The 18,153-nt window shown below is 43.5% G+C and overlaps 1 protein-coding gene across 2 annotated transcripts in view; it reads left to right on the forward strand.

The window, feature by feature from the left end:
* OPHN1 (oligophrenin 1) overlaps positions 1 to 18,153 on the forward strand; it is a 193,816-nt gene that overhangs the window by 155,498 nt on the left and 20,165 nt on the right. For both annotated transcript variants that reach the window (XM_044305809.1, XM_044305810.1), the window contains exons 15-19: positions 284 to 358; positions 3,348 to 3,432; positions 5,217 to 5,275; positions 13,192 to 13,297; positions 15,198 to 15,357. In XM_044305809.1, the coding sequence (XP_044161744.1) occupies positions 284 to 358; positions 3,348 to 3,432; positions 5,217 to 5,275; positions 13,192 to 13,297; positions 15,198 to 15,357 (485 nt within the window). The remainder of the gene's footprint in view (positions 1 to 283; positions 359 to 3,347; positions 3,433 to 5,216; positions 5,276 to 13,191; positions 13,298 to 15,197; positions 15,358 to 18,153) is intronic.

Raw genomic sequence — 18,153 nt, forward strand, 5'->3', positions numbered from 1 at the left:
CAACACTAATGTAGTCTAATACATTTATCTTAGTGTTTCTATTTGTCTTTCTTGACATTTCATAGATTTAGCTGACTAACATAGTAGCACTGCTTGCTACATATGCGGTAAGAACAGGTCTGAAGATGTGGCTCTCCACAGTGATGTAACTGGCTGTGTGGAGAGCTTAGAATGCTGCTGTTTTGCTTTTCAGTTTATGCAATAATTTAATAAAACCTAATTAATTTACAGTATCTACTATGAAACACTGAAGCTCACAACTGAATTAATCTGTCTTTTGTAGGTATCTCTTCAGAAGGTGTATATAGAACAGTTGGAAGTAACATCCAGGTGCAGAAACTCATTGATGCATTTTTTGGTAAGAATGTCTACATGTCACATCCTCAGAGTCAACAAGAGTGCTTATATTTAGAGCACATCCAGTTGACATTTTCTTTCCAATATAGTTTTAGTTTCTCTTGAAAATATGAAGATTGGTTCAGGCATTTGGCCGAGGTGCCGTGGCTTCATGTGACCAGGTTTGAACTGGGAAGACCCTAGAGCAGGGATCAGCATCCTTTGGCACCCCAGCTGCTGTGAAACTGCAAAGTCCAGCATGCACACTTACTCAGCTATTCTTATAACCCCCAAAGAAGTGAAAGGAGGAGTCTGGGATTTGTAGTTTCAGAACACCTGGAACACTGACCTGGAACCTCATTTATCAAAACTAAGAAAAAAAACTGTTGCCCATAGCCAATAGCAAAGACTGAACTATCCCACTGACATGCCGATCCTGTACTAACGACACCTGCATGCTATGTTCCTGAATGCAGAAGAGCTGCCCCTGAATTTGGACGGTCACTGGCTAATCCTGTGTCCCTTCACAGGGACTCCCTCTGTAGAGGGAGCTTGGAGGAATGCTGGGAAGACACAATTTGCATTAAGGGCCCTTTCACACCTGCGTTCTTTTCTTCCGGCATAGAGTTCCGTCGTCGGGGCTCTATGCCGGAAGAATCCTGATCAGTTTTATCCTAATGCATTCTGAATGGAGAGAAATCCGTTCAGGATGCATCAGGATGTCTTCAGTTCAGGACCGGAACGTTTTTTGGCCGGAGAAAATACCGCAGCATGCTGCGCTTTTTGCTCTGGCCAAAAATCCTGAACACTTGCCGCAAGGCCGGATCCAGATCCGGCCTTAAGCTAAACGTCGTTTCGGCGCATTGCCGGATCCCACGTTTAGCTTTTTCTGAATGGTTACCATGGCTGCTGGGACGCTAAAGTCCTGGCAGCCATGGTAAAGTGTAGTGGGGAGCGGGGGAGCAGCATACTTACTGTCCGTGCGGCTCCCAGGGCGCTCCAGAGTGACGTCAGGGCGCCCCACGCGCATCAATGACGTGATCGCATGGACACGTCATCCATGCGCATGGGGCGCTCTGCCGTCATTCTGGAGCGCCCCGGGAGCCACACGGACTGTAAGTATACCGCTCCCCCGCTCCCCACTACTACTATGGCAACCAGGACTTTAATAGCGTCCTGGCTGCCATAGTAACACTGAAAGCATTTTGAAGACGCATCCGTCTTCAAATGCTTTCAGTACACTTGCATTTTTCCGGATCCGGCGTGTAATTCCGGCAAGTGGAGTACACGCCGGATCCGGACAACGCAAGTGTGAAAGAGGCCTTACTCTGCATGTCTGTGCATACATACAGATTGCCGGTACCAGTAATCCATCGGCTTTCACTATTATTCATTTATCAATGACTGTATGCGGGGTCAGCAGGGAACACATGGACAGTGTGTTACCGTTTAACTCATCCGCCCATAGTATAAATAATAATATAGTAAAATGTTCCCCTAACCCAAATGTGTACACCTCTCTGAATCTACATGAGTCAATTAGACATTCTGTGGGACATATTTGCATCAGATGCTCCGGCATTGATACATTCCTGTCACGCAAAATGTATTACAGTAAACATACGATAATAACTCACAGCCATTCATTTTCTTCCTCTTTTCCCCAGTCCTATATAGTTTTGTGCCTTTAATGAAAAAAAAATTCTGTACCTGGCCAATTATCCATAGGCTACAGGGGCTACTTCTAAAGCTTGGCGCCATAGCAACATAGTGTACGCCATAGCGTTACACAGTGTGCACATATTTCAGATTGCTATGCATGGGAGAATGAAAGGATCATAGGACAAACGGCATAAAAACAGATGAGGAGTTTGTATTATTTCTTGTCTCTGACCATCCTTGCACTTCAGTTTTAAATAATAATTTAGCCCTATGTGTTCTTTACAAAATGTAAAAAAATAGACAAAGAAATAAAAAATAAATTGCCTTTAAAATGCAGGATTCTAAAAACATGTGACTTTGTTCAGTTCACGAAGCCCAAAGACACCTCCAGTCATGTAAGAGTAAAAAAAAGCAATTACCATTACTTGTTGCTAGAAAGTAAATTATAGCTGAAAAGAATCTGCTGTCCACCCATAAATCGGCAGAGCATGCACTGCCATGTGACCATAAACCCTTAAAAGGGTTTTCTGGGAATGACTTAAAATAGCGGCCAGCAACTTGTCCTAGAATGTGAGCAGGACGGCCCTCACTACACTCTGGCACTTACATGTACTACATATCGGTTAGTTTTCCTGTCTGCTGCTTAGCCATGATGACATATAGGCAGGATCACATCATTACCATCTGTTGTAGTGTGTATTGAAGCCTAGACCCCTCAGCACCCTCTAGGCAGTCCTTCTAACATTCTAGGACAGGTTGCTGGCGGCCATTTAAATCATTCCTGGAGAATCCTTTTAAACAACTTAACAAATGATACGCTAGCTGCACAAGAATGTCAGATGGTTTTGCTAAATGAGCTCTAGGCTAAAAAAGAGACAAGTGTATGTACTCTTCATATTGACTGTAGATAAAGCATATTCTGCATTCCAAACTATGCAAGGGGTTATGAATGAAGTTGCCTTTCCAAATTCTGTATTTCCTAATAATTTGTGGCATGCTTCTACCTCTCGGGATGGGGCCCAGCTTCACTTTTGCTTACAAAGACTGTGATCAAGAAATTAATTTATTTATGTCTATCTGGGCAGCAGGTTACATTCAGTGATCCCACTGAACATCAAAAAAGTGTCAATGCCCAATCTGCAGTCCCGTGATGCGTTTCAGGTCCTTCAGTATGTGTGTAATGGAAAAAAGTTGAACTGTGAATATCCACCTGTGCTTGTAGAAATATGTGTCCAGAGTGCTCCTCTTCTACAACTAATACAAGGGTTACTAACAGCCACTCCAGGATAGATGAATGGAGGATGCCACTTACAAGAATGAAGTTCATATGTTTGACTTCTCTTTTGCAGATCCCAAATGCCCTGGAAATGTGGACTTACATACTAGTGATTGGGACATTAAAACCATCACTAGTGCTTTAAAGTTCTACCTCAGGTATCTATGAGTAAATCTCTGCATCATAATAAACGATAGAAAATATTTACATGGGCCATACATAGAACATCACCACTTGGTTCATTCTTGCACTAGACTCATCTATTCAAGTCAATGGATCTGTTGCCATGGTTGGCAAGGATGATTGCTAGGAGAATCTGAAAAGAGGTTAGAACAGTTTTTTGTTTTTTTATGGACATGAAAAACGGACGAAATACTGATAGTGTATGGACAGAAGTAATGGACACATGGAACACAGTCCGAGACAATACTGGTTTTACACGGATGAGAACGACCCTTGTTTGAATCAGCCTTTATAATGCAACTAGACCTTTAAAAAATACTTAAACAGGTTTTTTTGCAGTCTTGAATTTGTTTGTGTTGTTTTGACTTTTTGCTTCTCTGAAAAATTCAATATTAGAGCTCAGCAGGTATTCTCATTTAGTGATATGTGTCAGAAATGCTGCCCTACATTGCTGTATAATCAACTGTATCATCCCAGCAAATAGCATGGTGGCACATACTACATGGTTTCCAACCCCCCCTATTGTGCAAAATCATTCTTGACTGTAAGACCTCACTGCCCCTTCTGTCTGCTCAGTCTTCCCGGTCTCTCTCCTGCCGAGCTGATTTTCCTCAATCACTGCAGCTTGTGACATCTGAGAGAGGTAGCAGCAATAGGAACAATCGCTAGAGAGTACAGTCTGTGTCCAGCATGATTGCATTTGATCAAAATCCGCTAACTGCAGCCTTTCTCGATGCAGTTCGTGGACGGGCGTAGTGCTGTGCCCTTTTTTGAGCTTGTAAAGTGCCAGAGGGGATGCCAGGTGTAACACATTCAACTTCTGGCATTTTTTTTTTTAAGAATTTTGGATATTTATTTGTCTGTACAGATCACTTTACTGTAGTTATCTGTCATTCACATTTGGCTTCAAGCTTGATTTGAAGGAGCGGTGCTCGAACCTCATAGGCCTGCATCCTGGTGATCCAACAACTCATTAGCATGTTTTAAAAAAGTAAAAATTTCTCCACAAAGCTACTACCTACAGATAAAAGTTAGGTATCATTTTAAATTGCCTCGGCAACCCTACCAGGCTTTATGCCTGGTTGTATAGGGTTGATCCAGGTGACAGAGCTGCTTTAACAGGAGCTTCTATTGCAACAACCTGACTGCAGAGGAGAATGTAGCCAGGAATGACTGCCTGCAGGATTCTGTTCTCCAGCAGTACATATGCCCTGGAACAAGAGTAACACAGCAAAATAGATTATTATGATCTATGACATTGTGGTTTGGTAGTTTTTGGTAAAACACAACTGGAGAGGCAGTTTTGACAGAATTGGTAATATACTGCAGAGGCCCTGCTAGAGTAACAACAATTTCTGGTTTAGAAGCAGACTCCTTTTCTGCTTATTTTGATGTCTGTTGGGTTCAGGGGATTAATTTTAAGATACATTTTGGTGATTTCCAATATTTTGACATGGACTATGACAAGTGATGAAGTCTACTTATCAACTTGTTTTGGCTGGGAGAAAATGACTGAGAAGCAGTGTGTTACAGAATGACAAAACAGCTGTTTCCTTATATTCTTTTACCCACGTTGCTTCCTGTAAAAGCGGCGACACTTCTGATAATAGAGATGAGCAGCTTTCAGGATGCAGGCGTTGTTTACCATGAAGTAATAAAATAGGGAGCACATTACATAGTATAAAGTACTTTTAGTACTCATAAAATGGAATAGTATACGTCCTTGGGTTTGTGCTAAGACTTCTCTTTTAACTTGCAGGAATCTCTCTGAGCCAGTTATGACATACAAGCTGCATCGCGAACTTGTGTCCGCTGCAAGTAAGAACCTATTGTGCAGGAAATTCATTGTGGGATATGCTGGAGATGTGGAAATGCAAACATAGTGTTCTCTCTAATTATATCTTAAAGAGTAACTACTGTACTCTGTAACCATGTTCTATGCCAAGATTAGATGAGCGGAGCGGGCTCCTGCTTCTGCCTGATTCGCTAAGCTAAGAGCTGGCATAGCACATGGTTACAGGGTACCCATGTGCTATGCCAGGATTTAGAAAACCTCTGGGGTGCATGGTCAGGATTAGCAATATGCGCTCCTGCCCGTACTCGCTGCGCTGTGGCCCCATTGATAAAATGTGTGGTGTACAGAGTAGTAGATTTTAAGTGCACAGGGAATGGCGTGTTTTAGGTAGGGAAAAGTGCAATAAAAATGCATTAATAAACTATATTACAAAAAGCATTATTAGGGCATTAGGGACATGTTAATAAACTTTTGTATATTTTTTTGTTTACTCTGTAATGATATTACTTCTCACCTGTGCATTCAGGAGGGGTACATTTGCACTCTCCATCCACCACAGCCCCATCAGGAAATAATGAGATTATGTGGCATCCCATAGTCAGTAGTTTAGTGGTAACTGTATTGAATTGCAATTAGATTAGAAAGAAGGTGAAGTGGTCATCACAGAGAATGAATATTCAGAATGTGTTGTAACCAGAAGAGGGAGCCATCATCAAAAATATGTTAGAGCCAAAAGAGATGATCGAGTAAATGCAGCTACCAGGAGAGGAAGTGAAGAGGGGAGTATGTGCTCTGGCCACAAGAAGGAGCACAGAAGAAAGTTATATCTTTGTCTATAGCAGGGCCTCACATTCACGAAATTAGTTTGGTTTGTGACTCAGGTGGCAGAAATGTGTGAACATCAGGATGTAAAGTAGATATGTAAATATGTAATCAAGATCATTGTATTATATCAATTTCTGTAGGCTAATTCCTAACCCAACAGAAAGCGACATTGAAAAAGTATAACTGGTGCAACTGAAATAAACAGATTTACTAATACTATGATTAGGCCAGTGTAAACTTGGTCATAAACTGCACCAGATTTATCATAGTGGCTGATGCTGGATGGTATATCTATTGCTATCTATATACTATCCACAAGTTTACACCACCTATAAGTTGGCTTAGTTTTACTCCAGAAAAGATCCAAAATTGTAGTGCACAAAGGTGGATTTATACCTTGCCCCTTCCCTGTGAAGCCACGACCCCTTTCAGGAGGAAGGGTAGAAATGGTAAAGGGTTTCTGCAGTTTGTTTAAACTGATGATCTATCCTCTGGATAGATCATCAGCATCTGACGAGCGGGGGTCCGACACCCGGGACTCCTGCCGATCAGCTGTTTGAGAAGGCAGCGGCGCTCCAGCAGCGCAGCGGCCTTATCACTGTTTATCGCTATAGGTGACACACTGTGTGCACATGTGAGCTTATTGTTTATCCACCCTATTTCCCCATTTATTATCTGCTGGTGAAGTGCAGAGAAAAACTTTACCAACTAATTAGGGCTCTTGATGTTTGCCCTCAATAATGGTCCCCTGGGATCGCATCTCATGCAGAAAGTCTCTGTACCCAATTAGTATCTCACCAGGGTAGACCTGGTACAGCCAGAAGCTTGTACAAAGGACTTTATTATAGCTGCAGAAACGCACAGAAAACTTCCCCTAAAATCTAAATAATGGGGGCGTGGTGCCAGACGCTTGATTGCTGAGCTCCGGAGCCAACAAGCTTCATTAAGGTCAACATTTGCATCCCCCTCGTCATTATGGGGAACAGGAGAGTTGGGAAGCCCTCATAGAGCAGCGCGGCTCTCCAGGAAACCTCGGTGTCCCTAACCATGGATGCATTCTTGCTCAAGGATAGGGACGAACCTGATCCCAAGATGACGCCTTCTCACCATGCTTACCTCCCTCCCTCCCTCGCTCTTGTCGCCTGCATCGCTCTCCACGCTCCACGGAGCGCCGACTATACACCAGCCTGGGCCCCCTGCTACAGAGGAAGACATCCCTCTGCCGGACTTGGAGGTGAGAAGGCAGTTTGAATCACCGGGGCAGGCGGCAGAGGAGGAAGGGCGTGGATCTCACTGGGCCGCATCACAGGCTCCTTCACCCTCCGCTCGGGGAGCCATACAGGGACAGCTCCTGAACCCACATGTATTCACTCAGGTGACCTCGCTCCCCCCCTCCCCCCCACATGTATTCACCTTTAATGACAGTAGGCAACTGATCTCTCAGAGGGGGACACCTACATTAGCTCCTTTAGGGTCCCTATCACCCCCAGCTATCTCTGGCATTGAGGTACCCCAACAGAAGCCTGTTCCATTACCACGAAGAACCTCCAAGTCTAGGAGAAGCACAGATTGTACACCTGAGAAGATGCCACTGCTCCATCCAGCAGAGTGCTCAGATATCCCACTGATATTGCGGTCCTGCTCCCCTTCTGGACACCGATCATCCTCATCCTGAAGCTCTGCAGACTTGGACCCCCCAAGTCACCCCCTTCTACCTGGTGGTCCCATATGCAACGGTTCCCGACGAAACAGGACTTCCGAGCTCTTATGTCAGAAGACTCATTCAAAGCCAAAATGGCGGCAGTCCGAAAAGATGTCCAGAATATAGGCCTTCGCCTCAGTTAGCTAGAGGAAGACCACATTACTGACAGATCAGTGGTACACCATGTCCAAGACCGCAGTCTCTTCTTTTACATGACCTTCAAAGGCATGTAGAGGATCTAGATAACAGGGGCAGACATCACAATATACGGGTGGGAGGAGTCCCTGAATCTACAGAAAGGGAAGACGTTACTGCAATACTAAATCACCTTTTTAATACTATCTTAACTCCATTAAAATGGATCAGCCCCACCGGGCTCTTCGCCCTAAATCTATGGAGGGAGCCCCACGAGATATAATATGCTATGTCAATGACTTCACCCCTGAAAGAAGAGCTGTCTAATGCCCGGTCCTTACGTAACTTGGACTTCAAAGGCTCACAAGTGTCTATTTTTCAAGATCTATCATGGATAACTTTCCAGAAGCGTAAAGCGTTGAAACCACTACTCGAAGTTCTTCGCCAGAAAAATGGATCTACAACAACCTTGCGTTCACCTGAAGATCTACGCAAATTCTGCACGCATCTAGACATCCAACCTCTATCTTTACCTGACTGGGAGGCCCCGACGGATGTTCTTCCGCTGACCTGGACCACAGTCCGTTCCAACAAGCGCCGTCTGAAACCATCGGCAGCAACCCATCGATGGCTACATCCGGGCATATTGGCCGCTTGAAGGCCCCACATAACCACTGGACTGTTGCGGCTGTTGAGTATCATTATTTCCTTATGATTGCTTCACTAGCTCTATCTTACTTCCTTATTATTGAGGGCTTACATTCTGCCTCACTATTATGGAGTCTTGCTAGGCACGTCTCTAGTTGTACTTCTTTTCTTTTGGTCCTTAGTTGTGCTCTCCTTGGCTCCCGCCATGCTCCCACTGAGAGTCTTATTAGTAGTCTTTGGCCTATTACAACTTCAGGGCCTTAGTTTTAGGCTCCAAAAGAAACCCTATGCTGAGAAGATTAGTTCTGATATTTTTCAGAAGTTTTGTACTCTCCATTACTGAGGTTTATTCTACCTTATGTTTTGTTCTCTCCTTCGCTCTTCAGAGGTCCCTTTCTATTCTAACGTATACAGGGGCTGCAGTCAGCTGTGGGAGAAGAGCAGCCTGGAGGAAGACCTGCTGAGATATGGTATACATGGCAATGAACATAGACACCCTCATCACAAGAGGTCAAGGTTCCCTCTTAGTTAATATGATTAAAGGGAACCTGTCACCCAAAAATCGCCTATTAAGCTGTTTACAGTACCTTATAGTGCTGTATACTCGTTTCTTGATGCACTTTTTGTTCGTTTTCCCGCATGTCTGCTCATTCAGAAATCGATGTTATATTCAGCTGCTGCCCCGTGCTTCAAGTCAGGCTTGAAGTCACGGGGGCAGCGGCCTCGGCGTCTTACATGGCCCTCTCCCCGCCCCCTGCCTCTGTTACTGACAGCCGAACTCCGAATCCGGGACCGCGCTCAACGGCCGCATGCGCAGTAAAGGGCGGCAGGAGCGCGGTCCCGGCTGCTGCGCGTACTACGCGCCGTCTTACTTTCGCCGCACTGCGCATGCGCCCGACATCCTGTATCAAACGCGCCCGCGCCCGGCATCTGGGCGCGGGCGCGTTTGATACAGGATGTCGGGCGCATGCGCAGTGCGGCGAAAGTAAGACGGCGCGTAGTACGCGCGGCAGCCGGGACCGCGCTCCTGCCGCCCTTTACTGCGCATGCGGCCGTTGAGCGCGGTCCCGGATTCGGAGTTCGGCTGTCAGTAACAGAGGCAGGGGGCGGGGAGAGGGCCATGTAAGACGCCGAGGCCGCTGCCCCCGTGACTTCAAGCCTGACTTGAAGCACGGGGCAGCAGCTGAATATAACATCGATTTCTGAATGAGCAGACATGCGGGAAAACGAACAAAAAGTGCATCAAGAAACGAGTATACAGCACTATAAGGTACTGTAAACAGCTTAATAGGCGATTTTTGGGTGACAGGTTCCCTTTAAGTTCTTATCCTTAAACGTCAAAGGGCTAAATTCACCCTCTAAACGAAGACTGGCTCTCCAAGAAATGCGTAGGTCTAAAGCGGAGATCATATTTCTACAAGAGACACCTCTTTCAGGAACGGGGTCACTACAATTTGCAAAACATTTTTCCCCTACATCTTACATGGCGAATGCCCCAACTAAAACTGCAGGAGTTGCTAAATTGATAGCTAGAGCATGCCCTTTACAAATTGGAAAGACGGAGGTCGATGCACAGAGCCGCTATCTCATTCTCAATGGCTCTTTATCTGGCATGAAATTAACCTTATGTAATATATACTCTCCTAACTCCGGTCCGATTTCTTTTATCTCCTCTGTTTTGTCAACCTTAAGGGCACATCATAACTCTGCTTTAATACTAGATGGGGACTTCAACGTCCATTTGTCTGACATAGCTGATAGACTAGCTATGCACTCCACCCCTTCCCAAGCTTCTTCCTGTTTGTCTAGGAGCTTTTGTAAACTCATACACTCCCATTCCATTTATGATCTATAGAGAATATATAATCCCACTGCGCATCAGTATTAATTTTTTCCCAAACGCACACCAGAATTTTTTATTTTTTTGGCAACCTACTGACCCTCCGATTGCTGTCCTCAGTTTTGCTAGGTCCTATCACCTGGTCAGATCATGCCCCTCTGAATGTAAATTTGGATTTGGCGTCTTCCCCTCCGAAACGCACTCACTGGCGTTTACATGAAACCCTTTTGACTTGACCCTTTCAGGGAAGAATTGAAAAATTACTGAACTAACGGCAATGCATACCATGGAGGATGCCGGCAGTGGACCACATGCACCACAAAAACATCCTACACAAGATGAAATAATGTGTGGCTGAAAATATAAAAATACATAAATTACTGAAAAAAGGGAAGAACTGAGAACCCACTTAATCAATTATTTCCAGACTAACGAATCATCCGTATCCTCACCTGGGATATTGTGGTAAGCCCATGAGGCAGTCTTCTGGGGATGTTGCATCTCAATAGCCTCTCGGATTAAAAAAGATAGGGATAGTCATCACAGAAAGTGTCTAGCGGAATTAAGCCAGGCCGAACAAGACCTGGTTGCCAATCCTTTAAAACACCTTCCAAGAAAGATTCTTGACCTTTTAGAAGCCAATTAAAAAAATCTCTCACTTAATAAAACAGAGAAGCTCCTGAGATACTCCAAGCAGTGTTTCTTCTAATTTGGTAATAAACCCCATACAGTATTAGCAAAACAGTTAGGCGACCCGGAACTCACATCCACCCCCCAGGTTATAAAAGACCCCACGGGCATTCAGTATTTTGCCCTGAAAATTGCTGACATTTTCCACTCATTTTGCCTCCCTCTACTCCCTTACTTCAGAGTTTCCTGGTGATCCTGAGACCAGATCCCAGGTGTTAGATAACTATTTATCTGATTGTACTTTGTCCACTCTCCCTCTAGAAGCCTTATCACACCTAAATCAACAAATTACATTGTAGGAATTGAGGGAGGTAGTACAGGAATTACTGGGAAATAAGCCCTGATGGCCTCACATATCGCTACTACTGATGGCCTCACATATCACTACTATAAAACGTATAGTGAGATTTTGCTTCCACATATGATCCCTCTATTCAACTCCTTGCTGGCAGGAGACCCTATACCGCAAACCATGCTTTTATAACAGTTGTACCTAAGCCAGGAAAGGATCCTTCAGAATGTGCTAGCTATCGTCCAATTAGTCTGCTAAACTCAGACCTGAAGATCTTTACCAAATTGCTGGCAAATCGGTTGAGCTGTTGGCTCCCTCAGCTGATCCACAAGTCTCAAGATCAAGTGGGGCTCGTCCAGTTCCGACAGGTGGGGGATAACACAAGACGGGTAATCAACTTGAATGATGCAGTCGCTAAGGCGTTGACTGAAGCTCTGCTTCTTAGCCTTGATGCAGAAAAAGCTTTTGACCGTCTTAATTGGTCTTTCATGTTTCATGCACTACAGAGATTGGGGTTTGCAGGCCCATTTCTACAGGCACTTAGAGGTCTTTATTCGACTCCTACAGTACCATGCTGACTTACACTTATAGACCGAAGGAGAGAACTACTTATTACTTATTCCTTCTCCCCCTTCCCCCCTTTCTCCTTTAATTTCTTTCACACGTGCCGTAGGCCAGTTTTGTTCATTAATCTGTAAGCTGGTGCAACAATATCCTATGCCTTATACTATTTAAAGGGAATCTGTCACCTGGTTTGAGCATATTAAAGTGTTACTACTGCCATGTACAATAAAATACCTTATTTCTTGCTGTAGTATTCATTTTTTGTTTCATTAGCGATAAAATCCACTTTTTATGTTATGCAAATGAGTGTCCAAGGTGGCCAGAGGGGCGTTATTATCCTTCTCTGAGCCCAGAAACTCCCCCTTACAGTGCCCAGCCCGCCTTCCTTTAGAGCACAAGCACGTCTTATCCAGCATAAGTAACTGCCCACACCCAAGCTCTTTGCCGCCTCCGCCCCCCTCTGCTATGTGATTATTTGGATGTAACTACGCCCACAGATTACTTGTGTCCACTCGGTGAAATCTCACGCAGACGCAGTACCTCGGACTGCCTGCACAATGTAAAAGCTCCTAAGGGCAATAGCTTTAAATTTGTCACTGGGCTCGGTGCATGCCCAGTGACACATTTGAAGCTGTTGCCCTGAGGAGCTTCTACATCGCGCAGGCAGTCCAGTGTACAGCACCTGCGTGAGATTTCACATAGCGGAGGGGGGCGGCGGCAAAGAGTTTGGGTGTGGGCAGTTACTTATGCTGGAAGAGGCGTGCTTGGGCTCTAAAGGAAGGTGGGCTGGGCGCGTTATTGGGTGCCAGAGAAGGATAATAACCCCCCTCTGGGTACTTTGGACACTCATTTGCATAACATAAAAAGTGGATTTTATCGCTAATGAAACCATGAAACAAAAAATGAAGACTACAGCAAGAAATAAGGAATTTTATTGTACATGGCAGTAGTAACACTTTAATATGCTCAAACCAGGTGACAGATTTCCTTTAAAGGTATCTTTGAAATACCTCCATGTACACTTTTCTGTATGTATACTTAAAAAATGTTTAATAAAAATAAAGTTGAAAAAAAAATCTAAATAATGTTGTTATACAGGTATTATTCAGCTGGCAGATTGAGAAACATGTGTGCAGTTATACATTCGTGAATGCATTTATTTTCAGACTGTATTTTTTCTTTTTTGTTCTTCAATGTATCTTGTACCAAAAATGTAAAAATTAATAATTTCTTTAATACACAGAATCAGAAAATTTGGATTACAGACTGGGAGCTATTCATTGCTTGGTGTATAGACTGCCAGACAATCACCAGGAAATGCTGGAGCTTATTATACGACACTTATCCAGGTAATCCCAAAACATGAGGAAGATCTGTGACTGGAGTTAGAATGTCTAAACTCTAGTCACTTTGATGGGTATTTTGGGGCTTTTCCCATAAATTGCTTATGCATCCATACACTTCAGTGGAGATTGTCACAGTGCACCCATCTGTCCGTTGATATTAATAGTAAAAGTGTCCACTGACTGCTAACCCCTTCCCGACATATGACATAATAGTACGTCATGGCGGCAGGTGCGTTCCCGCATTTTTAAGTACTATTACGTCATGGTGATCGGGCGGGCACCGGAGCGGTGCGCTCCCGATCACTGCAAGGGCCCGGCAGTCCCTGATAGGCAGGCCCCTGTTGTATCCGCCGGCATCGCTGTACAAGCCGATACCGGCAGATTAACCCCTTCTATGCCGCGATCAGCGCTGACCGCGGGATAGAAGGGATTTGCGGCGGGTGAGGGAACAATGCAGGGACCCGATGGGCTCCCTCACCCGCCACAAATCCCTTCTACGCCGCTGTCAGCGCTGATGGGTGAGAATTATCCCGATGCCGTGCAGAGGCTGCCCAATGCCTTGCATGGCATCGTACCTCCCTTCTATGGGTGCCCAGGAGATCCAGCCTTAGGCTGGGTCTCCTAGGCAACCTGTTAGTGTATTACTCTGTGTAACACACTAGAAGGCAATGCATTACAATACAGATGTATTGTAATGCATTGCAGAGGGGATCACAAATAAAGTTTTTAAAAAAAAGTAAAAAAAAACACGTTTCAATTTAAAAAAGAAAAAACGCCCCTTTCCCCTGATTTTATATATAAAAAAAGGAAACCCACATTAGGTATCGCCATATCCGATTTTCAAAAAGTTGGGTAGAAGGGGTTAAAGGGGGTTTCCAGGCTCCTGTTATTGTTGACCTATTCTCTAGCCTCCTGCACTGGAATTAGCCCTTGAATGGAGCAGGAAGCACAGCTCCATTCAAAGTGTTGGGGCCATTGAAGTGAATTTGCTTCCTGTTCCATTCAAAGTGCTAGTTCCACTGCCCATAGGTTGCAAAGAAAGGCTGATCAAGGCTTTATGGGATGACAGGTCCTGATTGGATATTGATTACTTATAACCCACGTCTTAGGATCCCCTTCTCCCAGTTGATGAGTTCCACAGTTGTGCCTCCCATCAGTCAGACATTGTGACATATCATCATACACTTGTACTTTTTATTTTTCTAGATTGAATACTTTGGTTGAATATGCTTGTCTTTGCTTTGGAATTATAGAAAGAAGTTTTGTGTGCCGTGCACCGCTTCATGTCTGTAAGCAAGAGGCAGAACAGCTACTGCTCTCCACTGTTACCATTTGTAATGAGAGCGCTTCAGGCAATGACTAGATATTTCTGTAAATGCAGTTTTCTAATGTATAACTGCAGTTTCCCAAAGGCGTCCTTTGCTTTAAAGCGGGTACATAGTCTTGTTTAAACTATTTAAGGTAAAATAATATAGAATTTTCTGTGACCTAAAGGGTCAAGCTCTGGATGCATATGTGATTCTTCTAGACTGGCACTCCAGCTATGGTGAGACTACAAGTCCCAGCATGCTCCATTCACTTCTGTGGGACATCTCAGAACATCCAAGCAAGTGTGCATGCTGGGAGTTGTAGTTTTACCACAGCTGTTTTAGACGGCACTGCATGATGCAGATTGTACTTCAATCTAAACACTGCCAATATTTTTTTCCCAGTAGACCTTTCCCTGTACCCAGCGAGCTTACAGACAGACTGTTCCTTCCATTACTTGTAAAGACAGACTAAATACAACACTGTTCATTCTTGGTGTAGCATGTAAATGAATAGAAGATACGTTGCATAAATGGCTCTTTCTATTCTTCTGTATTTGTTCCTATTATATGACATGATGTGCATTGTATTGCAGTGTATGTGAACATAGCAAAGAGAACCTCATGTCTCCTTCTAATATGGGGGTTATTTTTGGACCAACTTTGATGAGGGCCCAAGAAGATACAGTGGCCGCCATGATGAACATCAAATTCCAAAATATTGTGGTGGAACTTCTCATAGAACATTGTAACAAGGTAAGAACTGCACCTACCATAATCCGAACACCAGTCTTACTAACTCCCTGACATCTATTCACTATTAGAGATGTGCAGTTTATACCTGGCACTTTAAAAAGCTAGAAAATAGAACAGTAGGATTGCAAATGGATGGCCATCTGCACTGTAGCTGCAAAACAATGGGGGTTATTTACGATGCTATAATACGCCTATATTAGATGGTTAGTTGCGCCACAGTCCGCAACTTCTTCCTGCTCAAGACAGGTCTAAAAAAGTGGGTTGGGAAGGAGACAGCCTGGCAGGCCCGCCTCATTTGCCATTTTCTTTGCCTGTTTCAGGCTTAGTAAAAGGTCTAAATGTAAGACAGATAGGAAGCTACCGTACATTTAGAACTGGAGGAGGATCTGCAAACGTTATGAAGAGGCCAACACCAGTTTAGGGCATCTAAACCGCCGTCTTAAGAAATGTGCCCTGTGTTTGCACTTAATTATTATATTTGAATTGCTGCATGTAAGTAAGATCAAAGTGACCAGTTGATAAGATTGTCCACAAAGTATTTTAAGTCCAGATTAACAATAACATGTCTGTAGTTTAATCCCTAGTGTATGTAAAATATATTAAGAAGATGTGAGAACTGCATTTACAGTCAGTGCTCTGGTTGTAAATTTCCTCTTTTTGGGAGAATGGATGTTGTAGCATAAAAGAGATGTAGCCATCAGTTTTCTTTGGTTGTGACCAAGACCTAAAGCTACACGTTGATAAGCCCTTTTCTGGTATACCTAGCATACTCTCACTGAAAACTCACAACTAACGGCGTCTAATCATAGTAATATACTAAAGTGGTTGTCATATCAATCTTTTTACTTTAAAAGTCAGCATCGACATCTGAACATTGTCTGGTGTGTCTTCAGAAACCTCCCAGCAACCAAATCCTTCTGTAATATTCTATTATCCTCTGTGTTGATTACCTTACAGAGCTTTGGGTCCATTTGAAATTCTGTTGTGTAAGCCCTGTACGAGGTCATTAATAAACATTAAAAAGAAGAAGGCCAAATACTGACCCAGCAGCTCCTCACTGTTGATCGTGACCCAATCTGAGGCTCTACTGTTAATAATGACTTTCTTTCGTATCAGTGAGGTAGTGACCAAATTGCCCATATTCCCCCAAGTCTGGGAATTCTCATTTTATATACCAGTATTTTCTGTAGTGTAGTATCAAACGCCATCCAGCTACATGACCTCTACAGCCTTACCCCGGTCCAGTCGGGACGTATCCTCCTTATAGCAGCTGATGAGACCAGTTTGACAGGACCAATCCCTCATAAATGCGTGCTGATACTGTGCTATAAGGTTATTATCATGGCTGTACTCCTGGCCTCTATAGTATCACTTTTTGACCGCTTTTTCAATAATGGCACCTCTTTTGCTATGCATCCGTCTTGTCATTACAGAGTCAGGTTATGTCATAAGTGATGTAAAACATGAAAATCGGACATATAGAACATGCCAATCTCTTTTTACTAAAGCTAGAACCAGTTCTGCACCTCACATGGATCCAGAGCTCCTTCATTGCTCCAGCTGACCTACTACATTCTCTTCAGGCTGGCAGCTCAGGGGTTGTGTCCTTTCGCTAGGGGTTCGTCCTTTTTGCTGCAGCTCTCTCCCTGTATCTGTCATAGCTTCTAATAGTAGATAATGCTGGTGGCAACTGAAGGATGGAACTAAGCGTGTGCTACCACCTCAGAAGGATGTGCATGTTACTACACAGATTAAGAACTAGTCATAAAGTAAAGAGAATATCTTATAAGTGGACCATTTTGTAACAGTTTTTCATGTTGAATTAAATGAAAAAATAAAATTTAATGGTCACACAACCCTTTAAATATTAGCAATAATGGTCTACAAGCTGTAAGTGTCTTAACTGTAAGCTGTTGAAGAGAATCCATGTAGGGTGGAAAACGATCACTGTACTTCTTTACAAATAGATTTCAGGCGATATCTTCATTTTCTATACCAATTTAACAAAGTTCAAGAAAATCTTTAACATTTCATTGGACTTTTATATAGGTCTTTTGGGAAATAAACTCCAAATGAAATGAGCAAGTCTCGGTGCCTAAAATGCAAAATCTATTATAATAGGAACGTAAGAGACACTTTGTCCTTTCTGCATTTCCATTAGGATAACCTCATGTATCATCTCTGTACCAATGAAACAAAAATATTATTTTGTTTTCTTACCCAAAATGAGGTTTATAGTAAGGTACACATGTAGCAGAGCTGCATCTGCTCTGACATATCACACATTCAGCACTGCTGCATTGGTGCCCTGGGTCATATACCATTTAAATGGAATCTGCCACCATAATCTGTAGTAATACATAAGTAGTACTGTGGCTAAGGAGGCCAGATCAGTGTTTTTAATTTGCCTATGCTAAAATACATTGTTAGGACTGCTGTGCATCTGCACGAGTCCCCTCCATTATTTTAGTGCACCACAGCAGTCCTGACCATATATTTCAGCGCTGACTGTGAGAGAATAGGGGCAGTAGGAAAATAAAAAAATGTCAACATGGGCTCCTTATGTGTAGCATTACTCATGTATTACAAGAGATAATAGTCCAGAATCGTATCGCTGTACAACTTTTCTGCAAGATACAGACTTGTGTCACCATCTAAGCTACTATTTTAAAGTAATAGTAATGAGTAAAGCAGAGTCATGTAAGATAGACCCTTGAAGAAAGAGAGAGGGGATCTCCTGGAACATTCGGCCTTACATGACCTGAAACATCCACCCTTGTGCAGGTGCTAGCTTAG

This window comes from Bufo gargarizans, chromosome 9, assembly GCF_014858855.1.
Source record: "Bufo gargarizans isolate SCDJY-AF-19 chromosome 9, ASM1485885v1, whole genome shotgun sequence".
In the NCBI taxonomy this organism is placed as follows: domain Eukaryota; kingdom Metazoa; phylum Chordata; class Amphibia; order Anura; family Bufonidae; genus Bufo; species Bufo gargarizans.